Raw genomic sequence first — 15,332 nt, 5'->3', positions numbered from 1 at the left:
CTGATAATGGGTATATATACAGCTGATTTTTGAGTCCTTTTTCATCCCCAAATTCAAATCACCATCTTGATCTAATAATCAGATCTCTCCTGTAAATCTCTAAATTCTACTGTAAAATATCATTTTGTTATTCTCTCATTTTTGAGAAATTAATTCTTTTACTTAGTTATAAACGCTTTTTATTCCGCTTGCGAAAGTCCATAACCCAACAGGTTATGGACCCAGCAATTTTCTAAGTCATAAAATTGATTTCCAAAACAAAACCAATTTGTTGTTGACAGTCATAATCCTTTTCTGCTTAGTATCTTTTCTTGTTTTGCCTGCTCAATTGTTTTGCCTGCTCAAACTTCAATGGATCAACAGACAGTGAAGCTGCTGACCTACACAGGAAAGGCACAGGACTTTCCAATCTGGAGCACAAGATTTGTGGCGATGATGCAGACGAAGGGACTTTACAAATCACTACTGGGGACAGAGGAGCAACCCAATGAGCCTGCGCCACTGGCCAATGGGGCAACCAATGATGAGAAGAAGAACCACAAGGTGCTGAAGGATGCATATGAGAAGGAAGTTGCAGACATCAAGGAGAAACGGAACAATGTGTGGTGCCATCTGGCACTGACTCTAGATGCAACAACCCTCATGCTGATGAGACATGACTGTGTGGGAGATGATGGCATTGGAGATGGAGCAAAGGCTTGGAAGCTTTTGCAAGAGAGATTTCAGAGTGGAGACGCCGACAGTGGTGACTTTAGTGTCACAGCTTGCTCGACTGCAGCTCGAGGATTCTGAGGATTTGGACAGCTTCTTCATCAGAGGACAGGAGTTGCTCACAAGGCTACAAGAAGCAGGGGAAGCAGTCTCAGAGACCCTCTTCAACGCCTTGGTCCTCAATGGTCTGCCAATGAGGTATGAAAGTTTTGTTATACAGGAAAGCTTCAACCCGGCAACGAACTTCACAGAGTTGAGGAAAAGGCTGCAGAACTTTCATGAGAGCACGGTGCAGAGACAGAAGGGACAAAGTGGTTCAGTGGCACTGGCAGTGAAGCGTGACTTCAAGAAGGGACCCAAGAAAGGAAACTGCTTTGTGTGTGGGATCCCTGGACACTTTGCCAAGGACTGCAGGAAGAAGGAGACAGCACAATGCAGCAAGTGTGTTGAGAAGGGTCACCTAGACAGGGCATGCAAGAGACAAAGAGATGGAGGCAAACATGAGTCAGTGGCAATGGGACCAACATTGGCTACACCGGACGAGGAATGCTGGGCAGCTCTTACCCAGTGGAAGACAGCAGGCATGCTAGTGGACAGTGGTTGTACAGATCACATAGTGACGAACATCGATGCGTTTCTGGACTTTGTGCCCATTCAATCAGTGGTCAGAAATCCCAACGGAGAGGCTTCCAGAGTGGTGGGCAGAGGCTGTGTGAGGATCAGCATACCCTCAAACAAAGGGGAATTCCAATGCGAACTCAAAAATGTTCTGTGTGTGCCGGACTATTCTTCAAACCTCCTATCAGTCTCAAGATGCACGGAGTGGGGACATAGCTTCACTTTCGAGAGAGGAAACAGCTGCATGAAACTCCAGAAGGGAACTCGGGTAAAACTAACACAAGAAAATAATTTGTTTTACTTACCCTGCAGCGTTCTAGAATTCAAGATGAGTTCCAACAGCGTGAAACTTGACAGTGCAAGGAAGTGGCACAGACGATTGGGTCATTTGAATCAAGCGGATGTGGTCAGGAATGCACCAGAGACAGTGGGGGAACTCGATGATGTATGCAATGTGTGTGCATTGGCCAAGATCACAAAGACTCCAGTACCAAGAGTGGCAGAGACCCAAGCAGAAGAGAAGCTGGAGAGGGTGTTCACAGACGTGATGGGACCTTTCAGAGTAGAGTCACTGTCAGGGTTCCGGTTCTGCATTGTGTTTGCAGACCAGTACACTAAGTTTGTGTTTGTGGACTTGCTTAAGGCAAAGAGTGAAGCACTGGCCAGCCTGAAGAAATTTGTTCTCAGTGTGGGGACGCCCAAGAAGCTGAGGCAAGACAATGCGAAGAGTTTCTCTCAGAGCAGTTCAAGACGTACTGCTTAGATGCAGGCATTCTACAGGAAAAGACCATACCAGAGACGCCACAACAGAATGGGTTAGCTGAGAGGTGCAACAGGACACTGCTGGAGATGGCAAGATGTTTGCTCATTGACTCTGGACTTCCCAAGATGATGTGGGGAGCAGCAATTCTTCAAGCAGCAAGGATCAGAAACTTGGTTGTGAGACGAGAAGAAAAATGCTCAGCAGAGCTGATGAGAGGTGTAAAACCTAAGCTTCCAATTAGTAAATTATCTATTTTTGGTTGCACAGTCTTCATGAGGAAGAGGGACAGAGAAGTCAGCAAACTTGAACCCAAGGCACTGGAAGGAAAGTTTGTGGGTTACACTGAAGAAGAAAACGGATACCTGGTGTACATACCCAACACACGCAAAGTGATGGCAGTTCGAGATGTGATCATCAAGGAGTCTGAAGTGGGCTCAATCCCTGACAACAAAGAAACGGCTGACCTACTAGATGATGGGTCGGAACTGGGAATCTGGCACCCAGATGATGGTCATCAAGACGATGGCAACAGAGAACGACAGGAGACATCTACTGCAATAAAGGAGGAGTGGCATGACGCAGGGAGCGTGAATACTCAAGAAACAACACTGAGACAAGAGGCCTCGGATGTTGGAGAAACAGCACTAGATGAAGAATCTACTGCAACAAGAGGGAGTCACAGAGACTCAGATTCACTGGAAGACAGTGACACAGAAGACTTCTCACAGTTAGAGACAGTTGGCTTCAATGAAGGTGCACTGGAACACGCGGACAGAGCAGAGCCCAGACGAGGGACACGAGCAAGGAATGTTCCGCAATTTTTTGGAGAAGTCAGGACCCATCTTGCTGTGACTGAGGGCGACTATGTGGAACCCAAAACAGTCTCCGAAGCCAAGCAAGGTGACGATTGGGACCAGTGGCACCGGGAAATGAAGGACGAGGTCAAGGCACTCCAAGACAACGAGACTTGGAACCTAGTGAGACCACCCACAGACAGGGACGTCATACCGGGCAAATGGGTCTACAAAGTGAAATTGGGACCCAGTGGTCAAGTGGACAAATACAAAGCGCGCTATGTGGCGAAAGGTTTCAAACAAGTGGAAGGACTGGACTACTTTGAGACTTTTGCGCCTACCTGTAAGCCGGAGACATTCAGGATTCTACTTCAGCTATCAGCGAAGCAGGGCCATGTGATGCACCAATTTGATGTCAAGACTGCTTTCCTGCACTCACCAATCGAGGAAGAAATGTATCTGGAGCAGCCACAGGAGTTTGTAAAACGCGGATCAGATGGGGAGAAGTTAGTATGTCGACTAAATAAATCAATTTATGGTTTGAAACAGGCTGCTAACAACTGGTACAAAGAGCTGGCAAACTTCCTACTGAGACATGGGTTCACCAGAAGCAGGAACGATCACTGCTTGTTTGCAAGATCAGAGGCAGAGGATCACACCTTCATCTTGGTCTGGGTTGACGAAATCATAGTAGCATCAAGAAGTATGACAGTGGTCTCTGATGTCAAGAAGGCACTAGAAGCAAGCTTTCACATGGAAGACAGAGGGAGACTGCACTGGTTTCTGGGTCTAAGAATCAGACGAGAAGAGGGCAAAGTCACAGTCGACCAAGAACGCTACATAGAAACAATGCTTGAGCGGTTTCAAATGGATCAATGCAAACCCTCAAGAACTCCAGCTGATTTGAATTTGAAACTTCAGACAGCACAGAACAGAGACGAAGAAGTGGACCAGAGGATCTACAGAAGCTTGGTTGGATCACTTCTGTATCTGGCCAAACAGACGAGGCCAGACATCATGTTCACAGTCAACATTCTGTCCAGACACATGAATGCACCTACCAATCAACACTGGATGTGCGGAAAACGACTTCTGCGATATCTTCAAGGTTTAAAACTTACTTACACAAAAGAGGCTAGTTATGATTTAGTGGGGGAAAGTGATGCAGACTGGTCTGGAGACGTGAACGACAGAAAATCAATAACGAGCTATTACTTCAAGCTCAACGGACGTGGCGCAGCACTCAGCTGGGGTGTCAAGAAGCAGGCCACAGTTGCTCTTTCTTCATCAGAAGCAGAATATCAGGGCATGGCAGCAGCAGTTTAGGAAGCACTCTACCTGAAACAACTTCTAGAGGATTTTGGCATCCAACAGAAACGTCCAATAGCAATTGGAGAGGACAACCAAAGTTGTATCAGACTTTGCCAAAACCCAGTCATGCACAAGAGGAGCAAGCACATCGAGACAAAGTTCCACTTCATTCGTGACAAGACGGAGGATGGGACTATTTCAATTCATTACGTTCCTACAGACAAAATGGCAGCGGACATCTTCACAAAGTCCTTACCCGTTTCCAAAGTGGAAACATTCAGATCTGTTTTGATGGGAACAGACTCTACGCAATCAGCTCAAGTCTTAAACTTAGTGAGAATTAGAAAGAAAGTTTGACTTACCAGATTAGAAAGACAAGCAATATGACTTCGATCAAAGAAATTATATAAATGAATCGTCAAGAAATGGTGCTGAGAATCAATATTCGGTTCAAATTGGTGAATCTAGATAACTATTATTAGAGTTAGATTAAGTGATGTAAAATCTTCCCAGCATGTATTAAATGATGGTGATATCTCCGGAAGTGTGAATGAATTCTTAGAAAAGTGCAAATGCATTCCATTTATGGTTCCCTTTGCGACTGATTTGCAGAAGCAAACCATATTGGGTAACCTTTGCGACCCCCACTATAAATCAAGGTGCTAAGATTAGTTTTGTATCTTGACTTTTTCACACTGATAATGGGTATATATACAGCTGATTTTTGATTCCTTTTTCATCCCCAAATTCAAATCACCATCTTGATCTAATAATCAGATCTCTCCTGTAAATCTCTAAATTCTACTGTAAAATATTATTTTGTTATTCTCTCATTTTTTGAGAAATTAATTCTTTTACTTAGTTAAAAACGCTTTTTATTCCGCTTGCGAAAGTCCATAACCCAACACTTTGTAGGTGACATCAGTAAAGATAGTGCACTCCTCTAAGGAGAATAAGGTCAACTTCACAGCACGCAGTCTGATGGCCCTAGTAGCCAGTGTGGAGTCAAACAGTGAACACATTCTGGCTAAGAGCATAGTCGACTATGGCAAGAAGATGCTCAGGGTCACCGCTCTCGCATCTGTCAAGGACTTTAAGGTATTTAAATTTGACAAAAATGTAATTTCTTTGTGAAAAAAAGGCAAGAGATATTCAGAGAATGAAACAATTGATGGAAGGCTAGGAACCTCTATGAATTGTTTCTGAAAATTTTTTCCTTCCATGAATAAGTTTATTCTGATATCAAGAACGTTGTTATCTCGTATATTACAAAACTACATTCATGACCTTTTCCATGATTTTCATTATTAATAGCCGTCGTCAGTCTCTCGGACGCTATTGTTTTTAGCCGCCGTCAGCCTCTCAACGGGTGTTATATAAGAGTTCTTCTTTTATCATCCAAAAGATTGGATTGTATTGGTTCGCTGTCTTAAAGATCTGATCACGCTGGAATAGTAAAGGGAGCAAAAAAGCTCAAATTACCTTTAAAGTGGAGTGAGAAATTGTATTTGAACAAATTTTTGGTCTTTGAAAAGTCATTTTTTAATCAATTGTGTGGCAATTTGACTTCTATTTTTGGTTTTCTGAATTTTTTAACCTTTGCTTTCAAAAGGTTATACTTCTTTATCACGTTTAGCAATTTGACTTCTATTTAGGCTGTTTTTTCTGATCTTTTTTATCTATGGTTCCAAAAATTCATATTCGTGTTCTATTAATGTATAGTTTTAGTTTTTGAATTCGACAAAGAGAAGTTAATGGTTTATATGATTTAGAGGATGTATTCTGTTTAGCCCCCCCAGTGCTTTTTATGACCCCTAGTTACAAATTATATGTTGTTATATAGCACCTTACTATGTAAGAAAATAGCACGTGCGCCTGGGGGTCATAAATGATTTGAGCCAGCTAGGATGGGTGGGGGCAAAACAGAATAGATCCGATTTAGACACTATTCTTTAAAATGTCAGTTTTCTTGCCCGTTTTTAAGTTTTCTTTGTATTGTTTTTTAATCTAATTAATGTCTGGCTCTTTTATGAGACCTAATAGTAGCTAAACAATTCTTTCAATTGATATCTAAAGGTTTTAACTACTTTCTCAGAACTAATTGCTTTCAAAAATATCTGATTTTCTTTAGTCTTGCCCAGTTGTGAAGTAATTTTTGTTGTCACTTTACTTAGCCCTATTGACAGGTTTATTCGTTTGCTAATGTGACAGTAACTAATGATTTGAGTTCATAATTAGTGTTTTAGATTTTGAAGCAATTCATTTTCAAAAAGTCTTACCGAATTGTCGAGTTTTTGCCCTCTTTATTGTTCATTTTTTCTTATAGTTTAGTTTCGTTATTGTCAGTCATCATCGGTTGCCAATGAGGCCTCAATGGAGCTAATTATTGGTTTCAATTCTTAGCAGTGGCTTTTGTCGTTCAACTATTCCGTTTCAAAAAAATATAGTGGAATTTTGAGTCTTGCCCGTTTTTTTGTTTTTCTTATGGTCTTGTCACTTTGTCTCAAAAAAAAACTCTTCTCATTGGCCTTTTAGTGCAAAATAACCCCCGTCAATTTATCGGCGTCAATTTTTAGCTATCGTTTCATTGGCTTCGGCACCATTTATTGCCGAAGCCTTCGTCTTCTCAGCAGGCCATTATTGAGCTCTAATTTCTGTACTTCGTTGATGAAAAATTTTTCGATTTACCTCATTTTGCCGCTTTTTCGGCATTTTGTAAAATCTTTTTGACTTCTTTAGGCTTGTTTCATTCTTGGCTCATTCTGCTCAAAGTGCTTTTAAACAGCAGTTTATCAGCAAAGCAATCTTAATTGAACGGATACGATCATAAAATGAAATCAAAATAGAAACGGGATAAACCCATAAAGCCCAATTGCGGATGCCCGTCACTTGAAGTTCGTTCTTGGAAGTTACAGTTACCATCCCTAATGCTTATTGGTATTACTACTCCCTGTATCCTCATATTGGGTGACAGGAGTGTTTCTAACAACAAAATAAAATCAAAATAGTTTGCACTTCAAAAAAGTGTTTGGATCTTTTTCTTTTGTGCCCCTCAGTAAGTTATGCACCCCCAGTTACAGAGCACGTGTCATTGCATAGTAATGCATTATGTAAAAATATGGCACGGGCGTCTAGGGGGTTGCAAATAAAATGAACCCACTGAGCTGGAAAAGATCCAAATTTTCTTAGTCAATCAGTTTTTTAATAGCCGCCCTCATCTTCTCAGTCGGCTATTATAGCGCTCCTATTTTTTTTACTTCGTCGAACTTTTTTTCGCTTTACCATTTTGCCGCTTTTTCGACATTTTGCGTGAAATCTTTTTGACTTCTCTAGGCTAGTTTCACTCTTTTGTCATTCTGCTCAAAGTCCTTTTAAACAGCAGCTGCTCAGCAAAGCGATTCAAAATGAAGAGAGTCAGTATAAAAAAATCAAAGTCAGAAATAGAAATGGGATAAACCCATAAAGCCCATTTTTAGATGCCCGGTACTTGAACTTTGTTCTCATAAATTTTAATTACTATCTATAATGATTAATAGCCGCCCTCATCTTCTCAGCCGGCTATTATAGCGCTCCTATTTTTTTTTACTTCGTCGAATAAAAAAATGTTTCGCTTTACCTCATTTTGCCGCTTTTTCAACATTTTGCGTGATATCTTTTTGACTTCTCTAGGCTGGTTTCTCTCTTCTCTCATTCTGCTAAAAGTGATTTTGAACATCAGTTGCTCAGCAAAGCAATTCAAAATGAACAGAGTCAGTATAAAAAATTGAAGTCAGAAGTAGAAACGGAATAAACCCATAAAGCCCAATTTTAGATGCCCGCTATTTGAACGTTTTTCCTATAAAACTTAGTTACCATCTCTAATGCTTATTGGTATTGATAGTAGCCCCTGTAGGCTCTCTCTAAGAAACAGAAGTACGTTATGTTCAAGTACGAAATGCCATCAAAATAAATCGGTCTTTAAAAATGTTTTTGTACAAAAATCTTTTTTTTTCAATATCTATTCTTTCAATCCCAATCATGCTTATTGGAATCAACGGCGGCTATTTTCCGGCAATCTGCCGGGTATGTTTATTGGTATGGATAAAATTCAAAAATTTTTTATAGTCGTAAAGACTTTTTTCACGCATATAGGATCATGTGCTTTGTTGTCTGTCATAATTTGATGTTTTGGAAAGATGTTGATTGTCAGATCCTTATTAAATTCAATTCTCTGAGTTGTAATTCAATACTTGTCCTGCTATGGTTTTTAACTGGTTTTACGTTTCGATAATGTTTCTCGTTTTACAAGTCACGAATTTCATGTTTGACTTCTTACTTACATCACTCACTGTTTCAACTGAATTTAATCGAATACTTTCCAGTTCAACAAGCGCAATCAAATAAAACGGGATAAACCAATATAGACCGGGAACTAAGACTTGATGTAAAGTGTTAGTGGGTGAAGTTATCAAATCTCAGAGTATAATGCTAACCTCAGTGTATAAGTTTATAGGTTGAATTGACCGTATATATCAAATCTAATGAAACTGCAGAAAAAATTAGAACACTTTTTGAACTTTTTGACACTTTGAGAGAATATTAGACTTTCGTCAATTTTTCTCTTTCTATTTCAAGTGGGGTCATCGGCGGCTATTTTCCGGCATCCTATGGCTATATTAGTATATAATCGGCGGATAATTTGGTGCACATAGAAATCTTCAGAAGAACAAATTGTTATTCGAATTCATCTGGTGTTGCAATATAGTACACTGAACGGACAGTTTTGGATATTTTGAGGTCAGTGGAGACGGTGACTTCCTATGTGAACATGACTTATGTAGCTATACTAGCTTCAAGTAAATTTGCTTGAGCTGATAAGCACGGTGTCGATTGTTGACAGTTGGTGAAGTACTACTCGTTGAGTGCGATGCCGATCAAACTGATCGAGTAAGGGTAATAATGAATAGGGTAAACTTTGGAATATAAAAGCCAACAGTAGTATTTGAGTGCTGTTGTTACTAAAGAGTCTAAAAGATAGAGGACATGCAAAAAAAGACTCCAACCAAATATTTAAGGGCTATTATCAACTGTGCTACCATTGAATTACGCTCTCATGAAGTTTTTATACGAAAACTAGTATTAACGATATTCTTGGTCACTGGTTTTTATTCGATAAAAAGTTTGAAATTGATTATGAATAAGCAATTATGAACCCTCGCCTGTGTATAGACTATCACATCTCTTGACAAGTTTGACAAGTACAAAATCGTTGACCCACGCAATAGTGTCCTGGAAAATGTGATTAATTGCTCTTGAACGAAGTTCATAGCAATTATTGTAAACGTGTGTCTTTTTTATGCAAATTTTTCGCTTGACGATTTTGCGCTTTTTTCTAGAACATTCGTTGACTTCTCAAGTGACTTTTGTTAATCACACTTTCGTTAATCATTTTTGAGTGATCTCTATTACTCTCACTCCGAAGTAAAGCTTGTTGCTAATATAAAATCGGTTGCAGCATAGAAAAAATAAGTGATTCATAGCGCAGTGGTTAGTGCGGTTGGTTATGGATCGGGAGGTCAATTGATCTAGACTACAGACGCTGAATTAAATTGCCTCGCCTGTCGTTCAAGAGCAATTCTTCCGACATTTGTCGGTTTATGTTTTTGTACTCTTAACTCTTTTATTGAGCTCCCGTATCCCTTGGTGAGGCAAAATGAAATTTGGTCGTCAAAGTAAAACTGAATTTGAGCGACTGCAGCCAATGTCAGTTGCAATCAATTTAATTCTTTGGAAGCTATTTCGGTCCTGTTGTTGGTCTTTTAGTTCAATTACGTATCTAATCGTTTTTAATGCGACCGGTTTGGTTTTTGGATGGACTATTTTGTGTTAGCTATTTGTCTCTTTTGCAGTAGTTCAAGCTGTTGAACTTTCACTAGCGGTGGTTTGCTACTTGAATTCAGATTAAAAATGCGTCGGAATTGGTCTCATTTTTACAAATTAAAATACTGTAGTTGTCTATAATTAAACCTAATAATAAGTTTCGGGGATGCTAAGTTAATTTTGTTTCTCTTCCTCTCCCTATTAAGCAAGACACAACCGACCTCTTGTATTAGGCTACATTCAATGTCAATGTAGTTGTGCAAAATTTGTCAATAAGGTCGACAGAATCAGAAAAGCCTATCACAAAAACATCAGCTTACAATCGTTTTGTACATGAGAAATAAATGGTGAAAAGTTATGTCAAACGTTTTTTAAATCATTGATAACCGCGCCCATCTTCGTAGGGGGCCCATATTATGGGCCTATGTCTTCTGAACTTTTTCAGAGTGTACTTTGTTTCGCTGTACCGAATTCTGGCGCTTTTCTGACATTTTGCGTAAAATCTTTGACGTCTCGAGGCAGGATAGTTTCGTTATTCCCGCATTCTGCTCAAAGTGCGCTTAAACAACAGTTGCTCGCCAAATTGGCTCTTTTCTGTCCCTCTCCTCCCCCAGTCTTATATAGCCAATCTGTTTGCTCTCCCGAAAAATTCCATTTTTATCCATACTAGTTTTAATTAGTGAAATACAGTGAAATAATATGCTATACTAGTTTTAATTACAGTAATTTAATTTGTAAAAATGAGGCCAATTCCGACGCATTTTTAAATCTGAATCTAAGTAGCAGACCACCGCTATTGAAAGTTCAGCAGCTTGAAATATTGCAAGAGAGACAAATAGTTAACACAAAATCAGAGGTGAATCAAAGGCATTTTTGCTCTTTTATTTCAAAGTTTGGTAAAAACTATTTTTGGACAAGCTAGATATCGAATTGATAATAACACGCACTATTCAGTTGCCACTTACGTTATATAGAAACTGTAATTTCTTTCGTACGCGTTAATTTCAGAACTTGGCTGCATCGTTATATTGTAAATGCCGTTTGTGTTTAATTGCATATGTGAATGTATTCAATGTAAATAATATGCTATTACTTTCATAAGTGGGGGTTGCAAATCGGCGTGGGGGCAATAACAGTAATGAGTCGCGAAATTAATCTAAAATGAATAGGTTCGATATCGGAAAATGCTCAAAAAGGAATTGCATTAAACTCATGACGACCCGTTTTCGACTCCCGGTGTTTAACTTAGTTCTAATTAGTCTTAGTTACCAGATCTATTGCTTATTTTAATCCCATTTGGGCATATGGAAATCTATGGCAGCTATTTTCCGGCAACAGGAAGAATAAATTTGCGAATCTCTTTAGATGTTTAGAATGTTCTCTTATGACGTTTCTGACTCTAGGGGAATCACTATTCAACGCATGCAGCAAAATTGATTTTAAAAAATGGCTGCCTAATTTATCTCAGATTTTTTTTATGACCGCTTTTGAAATTTATGATCCCAAAAGTTTTGAAAACTTTTGTGTGACTGGGTGAATAAATTCTTAGAAAATCAGTTGATGACTTGGAAGTTGATTTCTTGATCAGTAGAGACCAGAACTCTATGACATCTTAAATTATCCTTAGGAGCCCGTAAGCGATCACTGTTCGCGACCATGTCTTTATTGCACGGTCCTAGGTAATCTTTAAATCGTGCGCTTGTTATTTCTCGAAAGAAATTTTTAAAGTAATTTTTGTAAACGTGTTGCTTTTTTAGGCAAACGATTTTGCTTGACCATTAATGTTTTGTTGCTGCAATAAAAGCGATACGAGAGCTCAAGGGCGGGAAAGTCGAGTGGTTAATGCTGATCTCGATAACTCTTAGAGGTCAGTGGCTCGAATCCCTCCCTAGCCAGAATGCTTCTGCACCCATAAAACTTTTTATCTAGACCGAGGTCCCTGAATTAAATTACCCCGTTTGAGAGCAATTTATCCGACGTTAGTCAGTTTGTTTGTGGAGATTTTCAGACTCCATCCAGTAGCCACATCTTGAAAATAAAATTTACTTTGTTTCGTATCTTGGCAAAATCCATTTATATTGTTTGGTTTATATCTATGTCAACCTCATTTTCGCCATAGTTTTTTCTGATTGTTTTATAAAATGTCTCCTTAATCTATATTGAAGAATGGGATTGTTGAAAAGGTCCAGGAAAGTTTGTGCTTTTTTACAACCTCTCAATATTTTGAGCGGCTTCATTTAAGAAATTTGAAAGATTCTGGAATTTAGTTTTCTACAATGTTATTCAAACTGCTTCGGTCAATTTATTGACTTGTTTCTGCATTTGTTGCAATGTTCCTTTGCAACCTTTTAATTGTTCCTCTTCGTATTCAGAAGTCAGCGGAAATCGTGGCCTCAAGTTTGAATTAATGGCTGCTATTGTTGGGCGGTATTATTGACCTTGTCTCAATTTTTTTTAATTTAAAAAACCGCAAGTTTAACAACATACTGTGCCTGCTCCGAATATGTTTGAAAACTTTATTTTAAAATTGCAATTGCGCAGTGCAAAAATTTGTGGCTCTTCTATGTAAATTCCTGACTGCAGGTCGCATCCTGCGCGCTATATTTATGAAGTGAGTTATATTTTGCGATAAAAAGGAACCAACTCTCCCTTTTGCCAGGCGGTGCCAGGCTACGGTATCCTAGGAGTCGTATGCAACCCTTACGCTCTCTTGAAGCAGAGTATAGCCAACAAGATGAGCGAGAGTGTGAGAACAGCCAATGGTAAGGAAGATGAAGAAGTGGAAGAAGACCAGCCTGCTGACGGCGTTGCCCTCAACTTTGACAATCAACTGTACGAGTCATCCGACTATGGCAGTGGGATCTCAAACTCGGAGGGTGTTGGCCACGATTCTGCTCAAGGGCTCCAAGGTGTGATTCGTAATTTTACACTCATATGTGGCGCGTATACCCAATGCAAGGTCGGACTAGCCTTTGCACTGAAACCAACTTATAAAATTTGAGCGGTAAAGTAACTAGAATTTCAATAGCGCTAGAGTACTTTAAAAAGTGCTCATACTATTAGAATGACTTCAATGCGTTTTTAAGACAAAAGGACGAGATTTGTGAAATACTTCGAAATTGATAATGTTCAAGTTTTTTAACAGCCTCCCTCATCTTCTCAGCCAGCTATTGTAGCGGTCCTATTTTTATAACTCTAAGAGGAGTAGTGGTAGATCGTCTTTTTATTTCGACTCGAAGAGTTTTTGTGAAGGTTTTAAATCAATTTTATTGGAGTGAATTTCGCAGCAGGAAATGAAAATCGTGAAAAAAAATTGGAGTGATTTGGGTGCTGAACAAAACTAATAGTGAAGCGGGGTTTAATTTTTTGTTCATACTGTTGTTTTCGAGATAGCGAGAAATTGAGGCATGATAAAAATTTCTCTAAGGCAGCGAAATTTTTTGGTTACGTGCGGCATTTTCCTGCAGTGGTTTTTTCAATTTTGACTATTTTTTCGGTTAATCGGTTTCAGCCGACTATAGTAATGGTTTTAAGTTGGTTTTGAGAGTGGTATGAATGTTTTTGTTAACTAATACAAATGTTAATCTTGAGGTTTTGCAGATATTTTACTGATTTTTAGGCCATTTTTGCGACTTATCGACTTTATCGCTTTCATTGAGATTTGAAAGACGCCTATTGCCCAAAGACGTTTTTAGTAACCATTTCATTACAGTTTTACTGGCATAAAACTGTATTTTTGGTGCGAAGTTTGACAATAAGGTAACTTGTAGCTATTTCGTTATAAGTTCTTGCAGTTTTTCATGTTTTCCTCAAAATTAGACAGGTTTGTTAACCTATTATGGCTTTATTTTTATTGTCTGAGCACTTCAGAAATCTTGTTGCTAAGTTCGACCATAAATAAGTTAACGTGTAACTATTTTGTTATATTTTCTTGCAGTTTTTCAAGTTGTCCTCAGAATTAGACAGGTTTGTGAACCTGTTATGGCTTTCCTATTGTTGCCTGAGCACTTCAGTTGTCTCCAAATTTTAAAGAAATGGTTTTATGTGTACTTCTATTTTATAAGGATATCATTGGTTTCTATTCGTTTTGTAGTTCGGTTGCTTTCTAGGGCTAAATGCTAAATTTCTATAAATTGCTTTTTCTTTAATTTCTCGTGAGTAGTTTCAACAGGTAATAGTTTTCGGAAAAAAATTATAAAGACAACTCTTGGAAAAGTTTCCTCAATTCTTTCTGTTTTTTTACGGCTGATCGAGTGATAAAACCCGGAAAATCAGGGAATGAATGAAGTTTGAAAAAGATTTGATGGTCAAAATCGAAGTAAGGAGAAAAGAGTATTTTTTTGGTTTTAAGATGTTTATGTTGTTTTCGACTATAATATTAAAATTCACGTTGATTTGATTGCTTTTTGAACCTTTTTGGTAATAAAGGTTTGGCACTAATTTATAGGCTGTTCAACTATTTCGCTGTTTTTGAGTATTTTTGCCTTTTTGGCCCATTGTAATGCTTTTTGGGTTTTATTCGTATCCGAAAGCCTAATGCTGTTAGGTACTGTTTTATAACAATTTGAGTTGTACAAAACCCCCTTTTTTTCTTTGAAGTTTCACAAAATTGAGAAAACAGAAATTTTTTTATAGCTGCGAAGCTGTAAGCTGAGCGTAGCTATATTGCGGTGCTCTTGGTTTTTTTTGTTTCGTCGTCTGACGCTTCATTTTCGTTTTACATTTGTTCTAGAACATTCTGTCTCGTCACTGCTTAAATGGCTTTTTCGCGCTTGATTTCACGCTTTCTGCGTGACCTAAATTGCGGTTATTCATAAACAGAATCTGTTCCTAAAACAAAGTTGATTGTAAGAAAACAGATTGTATGGTCCGACAGCCGAGTGGTTAAGGCGACTGGCTGTTAATCCGGAGATCGCCGGTTCGAGACGCGACAGGGAAACTTTTTTGCACCCAAAAACAACCTCCTTTGAAATAAACTTGTAAGTTTTATAGGCGGCGGCGATAACTATTATCAGCTCACTTCTGTATCTTTTTCCATCTGTATTTTACGGCACGCAAGTCTGTATTTCGCAGCTATTCCGGCAATCTGCCGGCTATGTTTGCAATTTCTTTGAGTTTTCTATTTTATTTTCAAAAATAGATGTTTCTATGTTTATTGTATCTTGCCCAATATTTTCTGGTCAGATTAATAGCTTGCACGAAACATTGTTCTTCTTTTGTATGTGGGCTTGTATTATTTGAAAGTGGTTGGCTTCCTAATTTTCTCAGGTTAATTA

At 38.8% G+C, this 15,332-nt stretch overlaps 1 protein-coding gene across 1 annotated transcript in view; it reads left to right on the top strand.

Annotated features, from left to right (window-relative positions):
* Positions 1 to 15,332, top strand: part of LOC142337677 (uncharacterized) — a 52,356-nt gene that overhangs the window by 25,643 nt on the left and 11,381 nt on the right. The window contains exons 9-10 of the mRNA XM_075387109.1: positions 5,113 to 5,295; positions 12,716 to 12,965. Of these exons, the coding sequence (XP_075243224.1) occupies positions 5,113 to 5,295; positions 12,716 to 12,965 (433 nt within the window). The remainder of the gene's footprint in view (positions 1 to 5,112; positions 5,296 to 12,715; positions 12,966 to 15,332) is intronic.

Source organism: Convolutriloba macropyga, chromosome 4 (assembly GCF_964194025.1).
Source record: "Convolutriloba macropyga chromosome 4, txConMacr16.3, whole genome shotgun sequence".
Classification (NCBI taxonomy): domain Eukaryota; kingdom Metazoa; phylum Xenacoelomorpha; order Acoela; family Convolutidae; genus Convolutriloba; species Convolutriloba macropyga.
Note: the sequence above shows the minus strand (reverse complement) of the source record. Positions and strands in the feature narration are given on the sequence as shown.